Here is a 19,978-nt window from a genome sequence, read left to right on the forward strand (position 1 = left end):
AGGCCTTGTAAATTTCTGTCCTGCTCACTTCAATAATAGATAAGAGAAAATAGGAAGGAAATTAGGCAGAATGCAAACTGCACTAAATTTTGTTCACATCAATTAGCTAAATTAAACCATTTTTAAAACATGGCATAAATGATTAGAAAGTCAACAAGACATTCTTCTCCTTCAGTTGCAGGGATTTTGGCACGTTCCTAAATCACTGTAGCTTGTACATGTGGCTTGTAACGTTTTCTTACAGCTGTCGAACCAGCAGTTTAAAATGCATGACAGTTATCCACCCTGTGTAGGTGCATGACAATTTACACATATAAAATAGAGTGGGTGCAATCATAGATTACACTGACTGATTATTCACCAAGACTTTTGTGCAAAAATGTTTTCAAAGATTCTTACAAAACATCTGGGACGTAGCTGTCAGAAGTTTGTGCTATTTGACCTTCACACACTAAGCTAACCTTTTACTTTCATTAGGTAACTATTGGCACTAGAGGCCAAATGCCACACTATAATGCCTTTCCCAGGCAAAATTTACATGATAATGTGTCACTAAACTATATGATGAATCGTATTTGAAGCTACTATCACAACGCCACGATGAGGACAGCCAGTGAAGTGTAATCCATCATACTTTGCTAAGCATTATGCATGGAAAGTTCAAGATTGATCTGTGATGACTTGAGCACAATCTTACCCCATTTCCGTTTAGCAACGCTAATTTATAAACTTTTTTATTTGACCATCATTTTTGCTTATATAATAACAGGTAATCTATTTGTTCTTGCTGCAGCTGCTAATAGATTTTATTCATCCTTGAACTATCAGTTCCAGTAGGAAAATGTGAATCACTATTAAGTGCACTTCTAAGGTGTTGCAGAATATTAAAAGTGATGCAGTGTTATTGTTTTTCATCCCTCCTGTTCCTCACAAGCTCATCAGCACGCTTTTATGGCAGCTGTTTATATAACAAATAAAGGCTTGAAAGCTTGGTGATTTTGCATTTCAGTGTTTACAGAGAGAAGCACAACACCACAGGTGTATAATAACATTATTCTATTTTAGTACTGCTGCAGCTTTCATTAGCCGTAATGTAGGCTGTAATTGCATCAAAGAATTGCATGGTGTTTTTCACTGTGCTCTGTGTCTCCAGTCTGCTTAGATACAAAAAAAGAAACCCAGGTGCATTTCAACGACCTGTTTGCTGCTAGCCTAATTACCTGTTGACAAAGTAGGCCAAAGAACCGCAGAGGAGCACAGGCTACCATCTTTACATGATTAATTTGTGAAATAAAAAAAAAAAGAGTTGTGCTTATTTTGACTTGATGTACGTTGCATGAAATATTTACGTCATAGAAATGTGAATACACTTTTTTTATTCATGAGCCAAACGGAGGTAATATGACAATAAAACAACGGAGTGACATCAACCAACTTACATGGGCATAAGATGTTGTGTACAATCAGAGGTTCAAAACAAACGCCTTGTTAAAAAGTCACCAGGCCTTTATATTTATAATCTGAATATATATATCTTACCATTTTAGTTCAGTTTTCCTACAGGCAGTTCACTGAGTGTAGCATGTACTTACTTGCCCACTTCCCATGAAAAAAGGGAGCAATGCGTTAACACATTCAGCTTATTATTTAGCCGAGAAAGGAGAGACGCGGGCGCGCGTGCGTCTCATGTCCAGGGCCAAATCGCCAGTGATTGTCACTGCAGATTAGAGATGTGGTTTTGCAACTTTCTCTCTGTTTTAACACTCTAACGCTTTGATCCTCCTTTCTCCCGGGAATATGTCCTCGTAGGCCGGCGGTGAGTCGTTAGCGGGCGGGTAGGAGAAACCGTACACGTGGTGGAGCTCGTTTTGGACAGGCGCGTAGCCCGGTAGTTCGATAGACGGATGGCCGCTTTTCCGTGCCTCGGCACCGTCCTCACGCGCCTGGGAACCGCACACCGCTAGGCTGATATAGGAAACCGACCGGAAGTCGTGGGCCACTGTGAGCTCGCGCTCCTCGGCAAGCAAGACCTCGCGCGCGCTGCGCCTGTGCGCTCGGCGCCTCCGGTAAAACTGCGCCGCCTGGTAGCGCTTGATGACCACCAGGTTTACAAGCCCAATGAGGCACTCGAGCGCGTTAAGCACGGTGGACGCCACCAGGCCGCGCTGGTAATCCTTGAGGCGCCCGCAAGCCGCAGGTACATCCACTGTGTCCAGACAGTAGCGCGAGTACTTCCGCTCCACGAGTGACACGGCATCACCGTCCACTACTGCGCCCGAGAACGCTGTGAGCACGCCGAGTAGAAACACAAGAAGCCCGAAGAGGAAAAAATTGCGACATCCAGCTTTGCCCCTGCAGCAGAGCAAAGCCATGGCCAGCAGTGCCTGTCCAAGTCCAAGCAGGATTCCCGAGTAAAACGCACCAGCAGCCGCGCTCAGTTGGAAGTGCGCCTTCACTTTGGCTCCCAGAGAGAGACACTCGAACCCGACCACTGCCGCGCTCACGGCGCACGCGAAGAGCAGGCTGCTGGAGACCACGGCGCACGCTCCTTTGCCACTCAACTTCATTATAATCCTCCTCTGCCTCGTCCGGCCCGTCTCCCTCCTTCATCCTCCTTGGTCCTCTTCGCCAGCTCTTCTTGAAGTGCCCTCACACTGGGACATGACTCGCCGATGGCTGCTCGCAGAACGGAGGATGTGCGGAGCCACGTGCCGTGCCGCCGTTTGCCACCGCTTCCCCAACGGATGAATAATTGATGGGCAGGGCGCGCTCCTTCTGCGGTAACAGCCGCCCAAATCCAGCTTAAAGGTAGCGATTACCTTCATGACCTTCTCCCGCCATCCACTTCCGCAGGGCTTAGTCGTGAAGACCGAGAGGAAAGACTCTCCCTCCCGCTCTTACAGCCCTCCAGCGCGCGCCGCCGTGAGCGAGCGCACATCAGTGAGACTAGCTTTCAGTCTGAGCTTTGAACTCGCTCCACTCCGACTGGCTGCAAACTCGAGAATGCGACACATAGTGATGCTTTCTTTCACTGCTTCCCCATTCTCAAACAGAATCTAGCTACAGCTTCTATTATATTCAGATGGCTTTCTCACTATAAGTCGCTTTAAGTAAAATAATGCTTTCAGTAGGAAAAGGGGTTCAGGAACAGTGATTTGGGCTATTATAGAGAAAGAAAGTGATGTAAAGTTCTGCTACGATCGTGTTAACACTTGCAAGGATGGCAACTGAAGATAAAGTCTATATCAGTGTATATGCATTATAAGACCACGTCGGGGTTTCGCAGAGCAGTATGAGCTGTCCATGGTACTAAAACACTGCCTAGTGTTTTTCAGGCGGAGCTGAGATTGGCTTTTTAGGGAGTGGCTAATGTTACTTCTGTTCTTCTGATATGATAACTACGTTCCCAGGCCTTTTGAAATATAAGCCCTGAGGTTCTGTGTGACTTTGTAATGATCAGCAATATTTTATGAACCAAAGCCTTCCGTATGCAACCCTTATTGGGCAGATTCGTTTTTAACAGCTCTCCAAAAAGACCAAAAAAATGCCATACCGGAAAATGAATGTCTTAAATGTTTCATATTTTATAATCCAGTGTCAAATGTCAAAATGTGTGCAATGGCAAAGAGTTTAATATCAGAACAGACAGAACAAGCATATTCACTTAGTTACTTTATAAAGTACATCTACAATGTGTGTGTGTGTGTGTGTGTGTGCGCGCGCAATTATGAGCAGCATCGATAGGACTGTCTGACAATTTTGACCTTGTAAAGACACTTGGCTGGACCCCACGAAGAAAAAAATATTATTAGACATAGCATTGAGCTGCATTAATAAATATGTAAATGGGGGTCCTTACAAGGACAGTAAGACAAACATGCATGTTTAAAAAAATCACACACAAAGTCTCAAATTAAAATGAGGATAATTCCTACAAGCCTTTCTGCTGTAGTGCAAGATTGTTTATATTCCTTCTGATGAACTGTTTTTATTTATCAACCCAATACATTCTCATTAAAACAGTTTAAATTATACAGAGAAGCTCTAATTTCAGCTATAGCAACCAACAATTATTCCCATGAGGGAGCTAATCACAGCAATTAAGCCAAGCTGCAGGTGTCAGCATGTCTCTGGCTTTCTTAGGTTCAGGCTTCTTAACATGCAGTAAATGTACACCGCTACAAAAGTGTTCCAACTACAGTCTTATACACACTTAAAAGATGGCACTCTTCAGGGTAATTATAGTACAGGTCTGTTTTGTTGGCACAATTACTTTTTGTCTAATGTTACAGGAAAACTCCAGAGTAAACACAATCATTACAGTTGCAAGCTGTTTTTCGTCCCACAAGAGAAGAAGCAGGGAACCAGCTGAGTGTAAACTAGGCCTTTGGTACTAACTGGAAGTGAATCATATTCAGTGAATCATCTCAGATAACTATGAGCACATACAGACAAAAAGTACACAGTGCTTTTATAATTAAATTGATGATAAATTGCTTTACAATCCACTTTTCTGAGAGTATCATCAGTGCTCGCATAATACTGACCAACTCCATTGTTGCTCTCAGTAAAAAGGATTTTTTTTTTGCCATATTGTCCAGACTTAAATTAAGTTCAGCAAAGTTTCTTAAACATGTGCCTAAACAACTGATCACCCACTATTGTGTATTTTATAAGGATTATCTCTGCAGTTACATTTACATCTAAGGGACTGTGCAACATTTTTACAAAATAATATATATGAAAATATCATCTTGGCAGACGGTTCGATCGCCCTGAGAAGACGGCAATCTTAGAACAAAGAGGCAGGTTTAACAGTTCATGCAGCAGTTGGAGTTTTGTAAGTTTGATTACAAAATACTAATACTGATACTAATAAGCCATTCAGGACAGATGTGGTAAACTATTCATAAAAATTTTGAAACAAGGTGAGCGTATAGCAAAACATCTTATTGGCAGAACAAATGGTGAGTGACAGCTTCAAAATCATCTTTGGATGCTTTAGAGAGCAGGATGAACCAATTGAAGAGTAACTTGGTCCTATAATGTCATCATATGGTGTATCAGGAGTGAGCGTTTAGCTTGATTAATAGACCCAGATTGCTGTGCCAACCGGCAGGTAAGCTTATGGTCATAATTGTGAAAGCAGATACTCTCACATAACTGTAAATAAAATAGTCTATAATGCAGCAGTAGGACAACCAAACACACACCAAGCAGTGCTGAAAAAGCTCAATTAAAAGATTTAATTATCTGACTATAAACCATATGACCCAACGATTGTGGACATCTGACCATTACACCCATATGTGCTGGTTTAAAATCCCATTTTACTCTTGTCCTGTACTCTTCTAGAAATGTTTTCCACTAGTTTTAAAGATTTTTTCAGATATGTGCTTAAACACATTAGTGAGGTCAGGTAGAAATGTTGGGTGAGGAGGCCAGGAGTGCAGACTGAGATCCAGTTCATTCCAGAGATGTTCAGTGAGGTTAGTGTCAGGGCTCTCTGCAGGATATTCAAAGATCTTCCACTCCCACCTTTGCAAACCATGTTTTAATGGACTTTGCTGTGTGCTTAGGGGCATTGCCATGCTGGACTATGTTTAGCACTCTTAGTTCCAGTGAAGAGAAACTTTAATGTTACAGTATATCAAAGCATTCTATTCAATTGTGTGCTTCAAAGTTTGTGGCAACAGTTTGAGGAAGACCCCTATATGGATTTAATGATCAGGTGTCCATTAACATTTGAGCATATGGTGTATCATTTTCTATTTTTATTATCTAATAAGTGGTGGAAGCATTTGTGAAAAGGAAACCTCCTACTGTACAATGCTACTAACCCTTTGTAAGGATTCCCCTGGGGCACGAGGCAAAGAACATTCAAAAGTGCTGGATTGAGCCCTTTTCCCTAAGAGTGTTGAGTGCTGACATTCTCTGACATTCATGCAGTAGTCTTGAGGTCTCTGGAGGAAATGTAGTAGATCTGATAACCAAGAGAGGGAAAGAGAGAGAGAGAGAGAGAGAGACAGGATTTTAAAGCATTTCTCTATTTAGAGCTTTTTATGTGCTGCAATCTTAAGTAAAACATCTCACTATGCAGAGTTATTAACTATCCAAAGAGAACCAGAAAATGTTTTGTGAATTTGTTAGTTTTCAGTAACCACTTTATCCTTCTAGGTTCTAATGGATATGGAGTTTACCCACACTATTTTACTCCTAAAAGTAATTGATCTTAGCCAATCTACCTACTAGCAGGAATCCAGACAACCCAGAGGAAATCCACATGAACACTGGGAGAACAGCCACAGAAACTCCACACACACATTAACCTTAGCTCAATGCTAATTACTGCATGAACACTCCTCATATTCCTGCAGCTGTAAATAAAATATCTCCTCACAGGAGAAACAATTATTTGATTCCATTATTCTATTTCTTTGATTGAATATGTGGACTACTAAAATCCAATCCAACCCATTTGGTGGTCTGTTTGAAAAGCTCCCTCACATATATATTGACATTATGTATTACAATCCCCTCTAAAGGTACTGGAATGGCAAGGGTAATACTTTTGCTATACACTGAAAATATTTGGGTCTGGGTTTCCTCCTCAGGAAGTAAAATGCTGGTCAGTTTGTTTAAGGTCTGGTGATTGACTTGGCCAGTCTAAAACCTTCCACTTTTTCCCAGCAGGATGAACTGCTGTGTGTTTTAAGTCATTGTCTTGCTGCATGGTGAAGTCTTAACAATGCTGCCTGTTAAGAAATTTCTCTGTAAATTGGCAGACAGAATGTTTTTGTAGACTTTGTAGGACCTTTGTGTCTCATCTCTGTATTTCTTTGCAAATTCCAATCTGGCCTTCTGATTCTTACTGCTGATGACTAGTTTGCATTTTGTGCTAAATTTCTGCTATCAAATCTTTCCTCGAAAAGTGGATTGTGAGACCTTCATCCCGGCCCTGCGGAGGTTGTTAGTAATGTCACTGACAGGTATTTTTGGGGCTTTCTTCACAGCTCTCAATACTTCTGTCTGTAACTGCTGTTGTTTCCCTTGGCCAACCTGTTTCAGTGTCTGCCTCTTAGTACACCAGTGGTTTCTTTCTTTTTCAGGACAATCCAAATTGCTGTATTGGCTATGCCCAAGGTTCTGATCGATTCTTCCTCTTTTCTCAGCTTCAAAGGGGTAGGACTGTGTATATGTAGAAGAGAAAACCTAAACAGTGCCACAGATCAAATTGGGGCCATAGCCATACTGAAGAGTTTGCTATTATTGTTCAAGAATCACCGGTGGCTGTTGACAAAGAGATAAAAGAGTAAGAAAGTGAGGTTGCTATTTGCAGAACCACACACACACACATACACACAAACACACACACACACACAAATAAAGCGTCAGGTTGCTATGGTCGGAAATGTTAGAGAAGAGAAGGCAGAGAGAGACTATCATGTTCTCTTGAGTGCATACATATCCGTGTATGACAGCTACAGCTGCTCTGAACGATTCCTGGGAGAATCACACAGGAAGCCAGAGAAGCACATTAGCTTGCTTACTTTTCCTTTGTTCTCAAAATTAGAATTTGCAAGGAGGATAGACATTCATGTGGTAATGATATTACAATAACAAATGCAGCACTTGACATGCAGGTGACGTATTTCATAGCCATAAAATCATTACATTGTCCAAATAGAGGAAAAATAGAGCATATAAAAAGCTCCTTTTCCTTATTAAATTACAATTCTCTCCTGAATAATATACAAAAAAAAAAATCAATTACAGATTTAAACGCAGGAATCTCAGAGAGGTAGATCAGAATGCAGTCTAACTTGAAAAATTAAATAACAAGAAAGATTCTGTTTTCTAATGTATCAAAATGCACTGTTATATATTTCCACAGCACCTGATAGGGGTATATAGCATGCCTACTTATCCCAATCTGACTGCTCCTTATTTTTTATTTCCTTGCTTCTAAGTACGTATTTACGTACAGACTCATGGACACATGCCTGACTGACCGTCACATTAGAATAAGGAATAAAACACTACAACTTGAAATACAGCTGAGAAGCAGAAACGTGCAGGATTTAATAAGGTTTTGAAATGAGCATGAGTAAACTCATTGGTATTCCTTCCTTGTGCTAGAAAACAGATAAGAGTTTACCTGTCCAGCGTCATGAAGAGCTACATTTGTCTCACACACACACACACACACACACGCACACAGACACGCACAGAAAGATAATCAGAGCCTAGAGACACAAGGGTGGCATAGCAACCATTGTTTCAAATATCAAAAGTTGTGAAATGCACTTAATACATTAACACAGACATTCTTCAGTAATTTAAAACTTACCCATCATCACCCACGCATAGATGATTGTGCTCTAGGTTAATTTTAAACCACGAAAGACCTCTGTGACTTGTCACGTTGTAGTTTGTGTTGGGTGATTGAGTTCTTGGCACACTCTGAAATTAATAATGGATTGGTATCACTTAGAGACAGAACATCAGAAATCATTTCTTACAGACCTCCTCTGATGAGTTTCTACCTCATTTACTTTCATGTACCTGGCATTTCCCTTGACGGCTATAAAAAGCTTACTAAGATCTTCCTCTCTCGTTTTCTGCATATAAAAACTGGTCACAGGTTCTTTATTTTTGGAAGCTGATTGAGAATTGTGAGGTCTATGAATCCAGATATGAGTTGAAAAACCAAACACCTCATAATAGTTGAATTTGCACAGCTCTGTTAATGACAGATCTAGTCACAAAGCAGCGTTATGAAAATCTAGATAAAGGTTTAGAACTCTATTGAGAAACTCAGAGGTGGAGGTAGGAAGGAAGGAAGGAAGGAAAACATCTCTAAGATGATATGCTTGAGAGGAACCAGAGTCTAAAGGAAACCCATCCTCTTCTGGGTGATGCCTGATGCCTGGGATTATAAATCTTTACTATTCTACAACTCTATAATATAAACCCAAATAATATTAAGTATGTTCAGTAAGTGGGAATGATAGTAAGGAATAAGAAAAGGACAATTTACAATTCATGACAGCATCAGTTCTTTTGTACAAATCTGCAATGTCCAGGTTTATTATCTGCAATTAATCTATACACTGAATTCCTGGGCATACCCTGTACCTGGGTAAATCTTAGGGGCATCCAGGTGCAACCACCCACCCCATCAGAAGTGTGGATGTCAAGCACGAGAATGGTTCAGGCAGGTCCTTGGGGTGATGTGTAATTGGCTAGGTCTTAAGGGCACCAGAAGGTGTGGTTATTCAGGGTACCAGTCACTAAAGGTAATCATAGGGTGTTAGGCAAACATAGGTTTCCTAATGCAGTTATCCATGAAGAACTAATGATGCAGTCAGAGGTAACTAAGGGTAAAAGATGAGGTGTGTAAAAGGGTGAAGATGATGCTACAGTATTCTCTGGCTATATCCCAGTAGTGATTATGGTTATGATGACTGAATTGCTCTAAAAACAGTATCTATATAATACTGTACATGTAATCATGTAATGATGAAGCAGGCCTAGAGAATCAGCTTCACATGATGAAACTGGCATCAGTTACACACCAGTGTACAGTCAGCTCAGTGAGGTTGTGAGTTAACTGAATCAGCTACTCCAAGCTTACAGACAATGTTTTAAGACCAGAGCTTGCAGGAAAGATTGGTTAAAGGAACAAATACCTGTGACTGTGGAAGATGGAGCAAACAAAATCAGTAGCCCACATCCATTATACTGGATTCCTGGGGTATCACACTACTAATGGAGCAGTCAGTACCGAAGGGACAAGGCTTGCAATTACTCACCAGCTCTGGACACAGCCCCTGAAGTATTGGCCAACATCACTTCTCTTCCCTGCCTGCTTCTAAAACAGAGGGCCCTGGTGAAAATGAACAGAGGACTTCTTACAATGCTGCCCGTTAAGCTGGGCGAGAGGGGTTGCAAATGAATTAAAGGGGAAATGTCTTTATTTGGTGTGTATCCAGACAGACTGCTCTGAATTCTCCTGCTCTCTCCTGCATGACCTGGGAGGCACTGGTTTGCTCCAATACAGCAGTCAATATTCCGAGCCTGTTTACAACGGAAAATGAGATGAAAATGAGATCCTCTCTTTCATACACTTGTGAATCTCGGCTGAAAGCGTGACCATGAAACACAATGTGCTAAAAGTGGGCAAAGGTAGAATACTGCAACTTTGTTTAAAAAAGTTTCAACCAAAGCAGAAGATCGGGACAGTTTCAAACAGAGATCTTAGAAAGTCACAGGTCTGAACTTTGTGCTGTTGTCTTTTCCGGTGAATTAAATGAAGGGCAAAGTAATAAGGTGAATGAAATTACTTCAGAAAGCACTTTAGGGTGCAATGGTCCTCCAGCAGCACTAATCCTACATTCATGACTTGATTAAGGTTATAATTAAGCTACATCCATATGGTTTCAGCAATAAAACATATGGATGAAGCATGAAAAAGGCAGTGGTTTTCCTGATTTTAGAACACACACACACACACACATTCTACTCTGCTATTAAATACAATAGTTTAACTTTGTGGTCTTTTTTTTTGTTGTTGTTTAAAACCCTGCTCATGAACTCTGTATATTCCCCCTCAGTGGTGCAGGCTTCAGTAGAACACATCCCAAATTTATGGGAATGGATTATGAAAATGGATTACAGACAACATAAATCAGAACAACTGTATGAATTTATTAGCTGCAGCCCTTCATGAAGGCATAATGGGGGGGAAACTGGGCTAAATTAAATATATTGCAGACACAGGGGTACCAAAAAGACAAAAATAAAACCATGGACGAGTGCTGGCTGAATTTATTTACAAGGCATCTGCTCAGCAGTAGCAGCAAAACTCCAGTCACACAGGGAAATGTGCACCTGTTCTAGATCAAATTAGTTTTCCTGCACTGATTCAAACTGTTAGTCACCGCCTTTAAAATATGCGATGAAGAAGAGATTGGGTCGAATATCATCCAAAGCAATGTAATGATGAATGAGTGATCTTTAAAGTGATCAGATTTACCCAAAGGAATTCTATACAACAAGAATAAACACTGTGTTAACCTTTTTTTTTTATTGTAAGCATACAAAAACAACCCGACACACAGGAACTTTGCTAGTGAATATTTTGGCAACAGTGGTTTGTATATATTTGCAGCTTGAGCATATATTTGTATAGCCTTATTATTTATGCTAAATTTCTTTTAGTCCTTCTGACTCTGAACTCCTGAAAAGTTCCTTTCAACTTGCTAGTAAGCTATGACTGATTCATCGCAGCCTTTAAGTCTCGGCACGTGACTACACAGTGCTTTCATATTCAACCTCTACTTGTCTTGCAGAAATTACATAATGGGCTTTACCAATATGGTAAAACCAAAAATACATAAAACAACACAGTTCAGCGAGAGATATGTAAGCTTCTAAGTAAGAGTCTTACTCCCTCTAACCAGTTATACATATCTGTGGTTTACTATCTATCTATCTCTCTCTTTCTTTCTTTCTCTCAGTTATTGCTGGGGATTTCCTGGTCTTCGATGGATGCAGCCTGGATGTCTTCTGAGCCATACTTGCTCTGAAGAGAGCGGGCCACGTAGCGCCAGTATTCTCGCCGGATAGTGTCCTTCTCTTGGGCAAGCAGCTCACAGATCTGGAAAAGAAACCGGGTGTATGCGAGGTAGAAGAGGAGAGGAGAGTGAGTAAACGGGAAAAGCTAATTAAGACCAATTACTACAAAAATATTCAAGAAAGAAATGATGCTGTAAAACCCAGTAGGCTAAGGCAGCCTGACCTGCACTTTACTGTAGAGCCGACATTTTTCACACAGGAAGAGGGATTGGTTAGTAGTATTCCTGAGGGAACAATACACCTCTCTGTGAGACACTAAAAGCCTTTTAGCTCAAGGAAAAGTGATCCTACTGTTAATGATTCTCAATATTCAGCACTTCTTGCTCTATGTGAAAAGGTCACTAGTATGGGTTTGTTTCTTCAAGACCTAAATACATTTTGTCATTCCTTAATCACTCTGCTGGAAAAAAAAAAAAAAAGCTGAGGAAATCACGCCAGGGCTACGTTTTAATTAAAGTATCTTTGTAAAAAATTTGTTTAGGTCCTTATGAAATTCTAAGCTTATTTTCACAGCAAGTGACTGCACAGACATTGTTCTGCTTTTATTACACTGTGGAGACAATTTTTTTTTTTTTTAAAGTACTAAATTAAATGATCCATCTTTGTATATCTGAATTATAATCTGATTTGTAACTTATATTGTATTATATTTTTATTATATTAAATTTATTATTATTATATTATAACTGCAGAAAACCAGGTTGTGTTTCAAGCATGCGAGCCAAGAACAGGACTCTGAGGCTACATGGAATGCAGGCTCACAGAAATATGATAGCTGAAGGTAACAACAAAATGCCGCCAGGTTTTCTGCTGCAGATGGTAGGGTCAGAATTTGGCTTCGAATTCATGGATCCAACCTGCCCTTTTTCAAGTTTAGGCTGGTGGTGGTATAATGGTGTAATGTTTTCTTGCATGGGAAATTCTCAGCATAAATGTGCAACAGGCAAATGTGTGGCAATTATGTGATTTAATGCAATCTTGTCAACGTGGATCAGAATCTCAAAGCAATTCAACACCTTATAGAATCTATGCCATGAAGATCTGAGGTTGCTCTCAGAACAAAGGGGGTCCTACCCAGTATTAGTTAAGTGTTCCTGATGGGTTTGTCCTGCCCAAAACACCCACATCACAGCAGCTGTGCATTTACCCAATACACCTTTCCACAGAAAACAATGGATTACACAAGGGTACTTTAACTAGTACCCAGGCCACTGTTCAGGAATGGATAGTTGAGACAGAAAACTGGTACTTTTGTGAAACTTCACTAGGTTTTGACTTACCACATGTGCAATTTGTTAACAGCTGTACGATTTTCCAAAAAACCACTTAAATGTCACATCTAGCCAATGCTAAACAAAATATAAAAATCGTGTTCATATTTGGCCACTGCGCTTCATTTCAATAATTAATCGATCTGGTTTCCCGGTTCCCAGAGATTCCCACCTGTTCTTCTTTTAGTACTGTGGTTAATGTTCCTAATCAATGATTCAGAAATGTAACGGTCAATATCTGTGTTCACAAAATGCACACTGCGAATTGTAATCCCCTCTGTCCAAAATGGAAATTGTACTGCATTCATACACATTCCTACACGGATCTAATAGCCTAGTGAAATGCATACAGCTACAGGAAAATTAAATGATCAAAGACAAACAAAACATGCCATTAAATTTTAAACACATAAGCATCCCGACACTTCAGTCAACCCGAGTAAACGTACCACTTTAAAGATGCGCATGCACACTCTACTACCTTAAATGCCTTTCACTCTACACATGCACGTCTTCCCCTAATGCAATTTCAGTAACTCTACCAGTATTAAGTTAGTTTTTATGCCATTAGCTCAGGTACAAATTATGATAGCTCTCTATTCATATCAGTGATTAAATTCTGTGTTCCCACTGGAGAGTGCTGGAGGAATCAAACTGAATAAGTTCCTTTACAGTTTTCTATCCAGCTGCATGGAGTTGTTAATAGTTTGTCTGATTAAATAGAGCATCTGATGTTTTTAAAAACCTATGGGACTGAATCTATAATTTAGCTGAACATTACTATCATGAAGCATTTTTAACTGTTGCCGTGTACCTAGTAATTTTGCAGAAGGACCCTCGCTATGTTCAGCCTTATTCATATCTGAATGCAATTTAAAACGAATCTGACAGCCTTAACCTAGAGTTTATTTTACCATTAGAGGGAGATGCACTGTTGAATTTTTTTACTATGCTAAGACTTGCTAAAATTCCTAATATTCAGCTTAAACTACACAGTTATGCTGTGCATTCAATAAAAAAAAATCTATAAATGAACTCAGTGTGATAATTTCTATGATCTGTACCTGTACTTGAATATTGTGTTTACGATGTTCTTTATTTACCTCTAAGGCCTTGTTGAGTGTGTCTATCTTGTTGTTACTGCTGTTAGTTTCGAGTGCGTCCTCGTAGAAATCCACTAGGAAGCCAAGCAGATGTGGTGAGCAGCATGTCTCCTGCAGTTCCAGAACTTGCTGAAGAACCCCGGGATGCGACGAGAGTCCCGTAGCCTGCAGAATCCTACCTCAATCACACACAAGAGCGACACTTTAGTTCCAAACTCGTCGCAGATACTGAACTAACAGTTAGAAATAAAATAGTCATAAATGTCTTGACAATCCAAAATAAGACAAGTTCCGTTTTGTGGTTTGTGAATGATTCCTTTTTTCCATTCAGATCAGCAAGGTGGGGAAATCTTATAGATTGAGAAACGGTGCCATCTACTGATAGCATGTGCACATAACCCTAGCAGAATATCACCAGACTTAATTAGAAAAAATATATTTTCACTGAAAAGGAGAAACACTTTCTCTTACCCTTTCAGATAGTTCCATGCACTTTCATTGTGTGGTGCTTTCTTGATTTGTTTGATGGTGTACCTTTTGCAAAAAGAAAATAAATAAAAAATAGAAGCAAACTGTTATGTTATTCAGTACCAGCGAATAAATTGAAATGAATGGTAACAGGATATTACAAGATGGAAATAAACATAGATCATGTGACAGGTTCGGCCTGGTCTATTTGCAGCACTCACTGCACTTCACGCTCTAGCACTTCTGGGGGAGAATAAGTGGTGGTGTGACTGATGACAAAATGACGCTGGTTCCATGCAGAGTTATTCCTCACATCTTCCTCTAGGAGCTCCTCTACATATTCCAGCTCACCGTCCCACAGTTTATATTCCTGTGGGACACACACACACAGAGAGAGAGAGAGAGAGGGAGAGAGAGAGGGAGGAAGGATTAGATTCTGAAGCTTTCAGCATTTACATTTATTCACATGCCAGATGCTTTGATCCTAATCAAATTCTGACTTGTACAATCCGAGCACACGGATGAAATTTGAGAGGCAAAGGAATATGTCAGCATTTTACTGCATCTGTAGAGTGGGTGAGATTACAACAATCGTTTCGCAATGATTCCCTCCAGTGAGAAAAGAACACGAAACCCTCAGTAGAAGTTAGCTTTATAATAAAGCTCTAGAAAAACAGTCCATTTCAGAAAATGGGAATGCTTTTTCCAGAGAAGGGAGAATGTGTGCTTATGAATTATCAATATACTGTAAATACAGAGGGCTCTCAGATCCCTATGATCACACGAATAAAATATTGACTGTTTATCGGGGATATTCAACAACTACCAGCTTTTGTTTACAAGTAAGCTCAGAGTAGAGAGGTTTTTCTTGGCACAGGAATACATGTCTAAATTCCCATCACTGGTAATTGAATATAAGCTACAGATACACCGATCAGGCATAACATTATGACCACCTGCCTAATATTGTGTTGGTCCCCCTTTTGCTGCCAAAACAGCCCTGACCCGTCAAAGCATGGACTCCACTAGATCCCCGAAGGTGTGCTGTGGTATCTGGCACCAAGATGTTTGCAGCAGTATTGTAAGTTGTGAGGTGGGGCTTCCATGGGACTTACAGGACTACTTTTGATAGATACTGACCACTGCAGACTGGGAACACCCCACAAGAGCTGCAGTTTTGGAGATGCTCTGATCCAGTCGTCTAGCCATCACAATTTGGCCCTTGTCAAACTCCCTCAAATCCTTACGCTTGCCCATTTTTCCTGCTTCTAACACATCAACTCTGAGGACAAAATCGTCACATGCTGCCTAATATATCCCACCCACTAACAGGTGCCATGATGAGGAGATAATCAGTGTTATTCACTTCACATGTCACTGCTCATAATGTTATGCCTGATCAGTGTATGACAGAAGTGGAAAGAAAAATGTTTTGTTTCTGGAATGTTTTTTGAAGAACACCTCATAATCAACTAACAGTGGCAGCTCTGGTACAGTACATGATTTTTATCTTCCTAAAGCTGTAGTAGCACACACTTTTTGTAGTGTCTTACACTCATAAAAGCAAACATACACTGACATATCCCCAAGCTTTTGCCTCCACAAAATTACAGCACCATACCCCATACCTACTGTAACTCAACTTAATACTGAACATTTTTTAACTTTACAGTAACAAAGGGGCATTATTTGCTCCAAAGCTACACATGTAAACAGCAGCTTCTAGTTAAGGTTGTATTAAAGACTGCTGAAAATAAATAAACGTTATTTTATCATCATGTTTTATCATTGCAGGAATTTAACATGCTTTAGTACAGGTTGCAAGAGGGATGCACAAATTACCAGCCTGGTTGCCATGTAGAAGCAAATCCCACGACTGCTTCGTTTGAGACTCGCTCTAACCATATTCACACGGTCATCTGTTAAGTAATGCTTGCAAAATATAAACAACCCTGGAAGAAAGATGTCCAAGGTTGTTTGGACTTTTACCTGAATGACCCACTGTCTGTGCTGCCATGCATGGTAGTTCTTGGCATCCTGAACGAGGATCTCAGATGTGAACTGCAGCTCTTCAGATGGATCATTAAGCCACTCAACCACCATGCGCCTGTGATGCCTTTAGCCAAGCACAAAGAGCAATGTCAAGGAAACTGGAGTGCAACAACAGTATAAGCTTCACATACGAGTGCCTGTGTGTTATGGGGACAACATTTAAAGAGAAACAGAGTTTATCAATAGGAAGATTCTGAACTGCATTAGTGTCCATGTCTAATGAATGACAAAACACAAAAAGTACATACAACAAATGCAGGGTTTTTTATTTTTGGATCTGTAATCTGGGATTACAAGTTAGTTAATTGGCAATAACATGAAAGCTGCATTACCAGACTTGGTAGTTTTTGGGTTGTTCTTCTATAATTGCAGTGATATATTTCATCTCCTTTCTCAGATCTTTCTGCAAAGCCTGCAGCAGTACTCTCCTGTAGTGCCTGTACAGTGGATTTCAGCAAGCAAAGCATTAAGAATAAAAAAAATAAAAAAAAATCATATTATCAGTAACCGTTATGTGGAGTTAGAGCAGTGATATGGCAGTGACATTTCTAAACTGACCGTCTTATTGGTTAGGTGTTTAAATAGTTTTGGTAGTCCATCTAGCTAACTGATCAAGCTCAACATATTTGCTATAACAGTTCAAGTAAAAGCAAAAGAAATGATCTTGCATTAAAGATATGAGCTTCTGTAGGATTACATTGTGGATCGTAATTGTGGTACTTAGCCAGAATAAAATGGTCACTTTCTTCTAGTTCCTACTAAAGATTCATATTTTATTTATATCACATGAAGATTTCTTATTCTTTCTGACAAAATGAGATTTAATCATTACAGATGCCATCTGGCAACATCACTTAACAGAGATATGACCAGGAAAATTATCCCAGTGTAAAAATATTATTAATACAGGTGTAATGATGCATTGTGCCAAAGTAAAAGTGTGGCATTCTGCATCATAGAAATGTTAAATTCACACAAAGGAAATCAGCATTGATCATGTACCTGATGCAATTGCAGTGTTTGCACACCAGAGGTTGCCAATCTGCACAAGCCACTGAATTAAACTATACAGAGAACATGCTGATCACATGATCACATTCTCTCATGGACAGCTTGCAGCTTTACTAGAAATCTCCTGCAACTGTGATGTAACTACCTGGATGACAATGACCGACATACTTTATAAGTAATACTGTTATGCAACCATGTTATCACAGTTTAAAGAGCTCTTCATGACACCAGCCCTGTGCCTACAATGAAGCTTTGAAAGTCAGGCCTTTTATTTACTTCGACTTTGTAACTCAATTTCTAGCTAAAATAACCAGATTCTGCTACTGAATCAATCAACCATTAAAACAAGTTATGTGCTTCTAACAATGTGCTCAATGTGTGAATATTATGAAATGTCTACATGGTGTAACGGTATTGCCAAATGTTTTGGGACACCCCTCCAAATCACTGAATTCAGGTGTTGTTTTTCAGGTGTTGGCCCCTTAGTTCCAGTGAATTAAACTCTTAATGCTTCAGGATACCAAGACATTTTAGACAATTTCATGCTCCAAATTTGTGTGAACAGTTTGGGGATGACCCCTTCCCTGTTCCAACATGACTGCACACCAGTGCACAAAGCAAGGTCCATAAAGACATGGATGAGTGAGTTTGGTGTGGAGGAACTTGACTGGCCTGCATGGAGTCCTGACCTCAACCCAACAGAACACCTTTGGGATGAATTAGAGCAGAGACTTCCCAAACTGAGACGTCTGCATTTACATGCACATTAATGTAATATGGAGTTTTCCCACTCTTTGCAGCTATAACAGCTTCACTTCAACACTTCTGGAAAGGCTTTCCACAAGGTTTAGGAGTGTGTTTATGGGACTTTTTGACCAGTCCGCTAGAAGCACATTTGTGAAGTCAGGCACTGATGCTGGACAAGAAGGTCTGGCTTGCAGTCTCCGCTCTAATTCATCCCAAAGGTGTTCTATCGGGTTGAGGTCAGGACTCTGTGAAGTTCCTCCACACCAAACTCACTCTTTCGCGTCTTTATGGACCTTGCTTTGTGCACTGGTGTACGGTCATGTTGGAACAGGAAGGGACCATCCCTAAACTGTTCCCACAAAGTTGGGAGCATAAAATTATCCAAAATGTCTTGGTATTCTGAAGCATTAAGAGTTTCTTTCACTGGAAATAAGGGGCCAAGCCCAAAACAACACCAAATTCAATTAATTGGAGGCGTGTCCCAAAACCTTTGTCAATATAGTGTACTTCTACTACACTTTACTAAACTCACCATACTGTGTAGTTTGCAGCGTTAAGGTCAATGGCTTCAGTCGTGAGCACAAGCGCTCTCTCGCTCTTCTCATCCTTCTTCAGCAAGGCTCGGAAATAATCATACACATCTGTGACTGTAAAGACACAAAGCCACCACATTTACATACTTTACCTATTTTTTTTTTTTTTTATTAAAATGTGCATGTGTGTATAGGCAAAGTTCACCCACATCTGTCTGAATATGCAATCTTTACCACAGGGTTGGGTCCATCATCCTGAGGAACAGGCTCCAGATCTGCCCAATCTTTCCTGTCCCTTTTCAACGAAAAACAGAGAGGCTTGATTTAAAAGCTTTGCCTTTACATGTGTACAATACAGCTTGTTTTTGTTTAGCCACCAAAACACAAGCTGAACTCCTCAAGCTGGACATCACCTCTGCCTGGTGGTCAGTGCTGACAGAAAGGACACGGTTTCTGAATTACTACTACAAATATTAGCCAGACGAGTTCTTTTTAAGAAAGTAGCACAAGCATTACACAGAGAATAAGACAGCCTAAAAATAGCTAACTAGCTGGTTAAGACAACTAACTAGTAGCTGGTCCGAATAAGCGCTGATCAGTGTAAAAAGACAGCTAGCTTCACAGTGCTCAATGATTCTGGTTGTAAACAGCCGGCTAGGTTGCATTGCCTGTTTCAGAAACCTTTTATGAAGCCTCAGTATGTCAGTCTCATACCGAACATTCTACTAGATAATACAGTGGCCAGTGAATTAGCCAGAGTTTAGCAGTTTAACTTTCTAAAGCTGAGTGTGTGAGTACAGAAACTACAGCATCCGGCTAGGCTAGCTAACAAGTTAGCAAACTAGCCCACCAAGCTGCAGTCTTTACCTATAAAACACATATCCGCCTCTCAGAGACTCCTCCAGATCCATATTTAGTTCTCCTTCCATGTTGTCATAGTTTGCGTTTATCTCATCTACAGCATCTGACACAGCATTAGATATTTCCTCAACGGACGCCATTTTTAATTAAAGTTAACAAAGCTAGCTCGTCTTAATGGAATGGATGAGAGGCTAAAGGAGTTTGACACTCGGATACGACTGTCGAAGACATGTCAAAATAAAAGTGCTTCTAAAGGGGTCTGCATAAATAGATGCTTTGAATAGAAAGGTAT

At 40.2% G+C, this 19,978-nt stretch overlaps 2 protein-coding genes across 2 annotated transcripts; both read right to left on the reverse strand.

Moving 5' to 3' along the window:
• Window positions 1-1,071: 1,071 nt before the first annotated feature.
• LOC131358053 (transmembrane protein 271-like) lies at window positions 1,072-3,250 on the reverse strand. Its single transcript, XM_058397546.1, has one exon. The coding sequence runs from the start codon at window positions 2,565-2,567 to the stop codon at window positions 1,758-1,760; it is 810 nt and encodes a 269-aa protein (XP_058253529.1). The 5' UTR covers window positions 2,568-3,250; the 3' UTR covers window positions 1,072-1,757.
• Window positions 3,251-10,690: 7,440 nt separating this feature from the next.
• On the reverse strand, window positions 10,691-19,907 carry fnta (farnesyltransferase, CAAX box, alpha). The gene is made up of 9 exons (XM_058397942.1): window positions 19,693-19,907; window positions 19,035-19,120; window positions 18,825-18,939; window positions 16,867-16,971; window positions 16,472-16,598; window positions 14,704-14,852; window positions 14,486-14,548; window positions 14,015-14,189; window positions 10,691-11,662 (listed from the first exon to the last, which is right to left on the reverse strand). Exons 1-9 carry the CDS (start codon window positions 19,824-19,826, stop codon window positions 11,519-11,521), a joined length of 1,098 nt encoding a protein of 365 aa, XP_058253925.1. The 5' UTR covers window positions 19,827-19,907; the 3' UTR covers window positions 10,691-11,518.
• Window positions 19,908-19,978: the final 71 nt, after the last annotated feature.

The sequence above is a fragment of the Hemibagrus wyckioides genome, linkage group LG08 (genome assembly GCF_019097595.1).
Source record: "Hemibagrus wyckioides isolate EC202008001 linkage group LG08, SWU_Hwy_1.0, whole genome shotgun sequence".
Classification (NCBI taxonomy): domain Eukaryota; kingdom Metazoa; phylum Chordata; class Actinopteri; order Siluriformes; family Bagridae; genus Hemibagrus; species Hemibagrus wyckioides.

What these genes read in the sequence shown, in the direction of transcription:
- fnta (XM_058397942.1), bottom strand. Translation starts at nt 19,826, where the DNA reads ATGGCGTCCGTTGAGGAAATATCTAATGCTGTGTCAGATGCTGTAGAT. An exon ending in ACAGACAGTGGGTCATTCAG is followed by an intron (nt 14,853 to 16,471) that starts GTAAAAGTCCAA and finishes TGTGTCCCACAG; the next exon opens with GAATATAAACTGTGGGACGG. An exon ending in GCATGGAACTATCTGAAAGG is followed by an intron (nt 14,190 to 14,485) that starts GTAAGAGAAAGT and finishes TGATTGAGGTAG; the next exon opens with GATTCTGCAGGCTACGGGAC.
- LOC131358053 (XM_058397546.1), bottom strand. Translation starts at nt 2,567, where the DNA reads ATGAAGTTGAGTGGCAAAGGAGCGTGCGCCGTGGTCTCCAGCAGCCTG.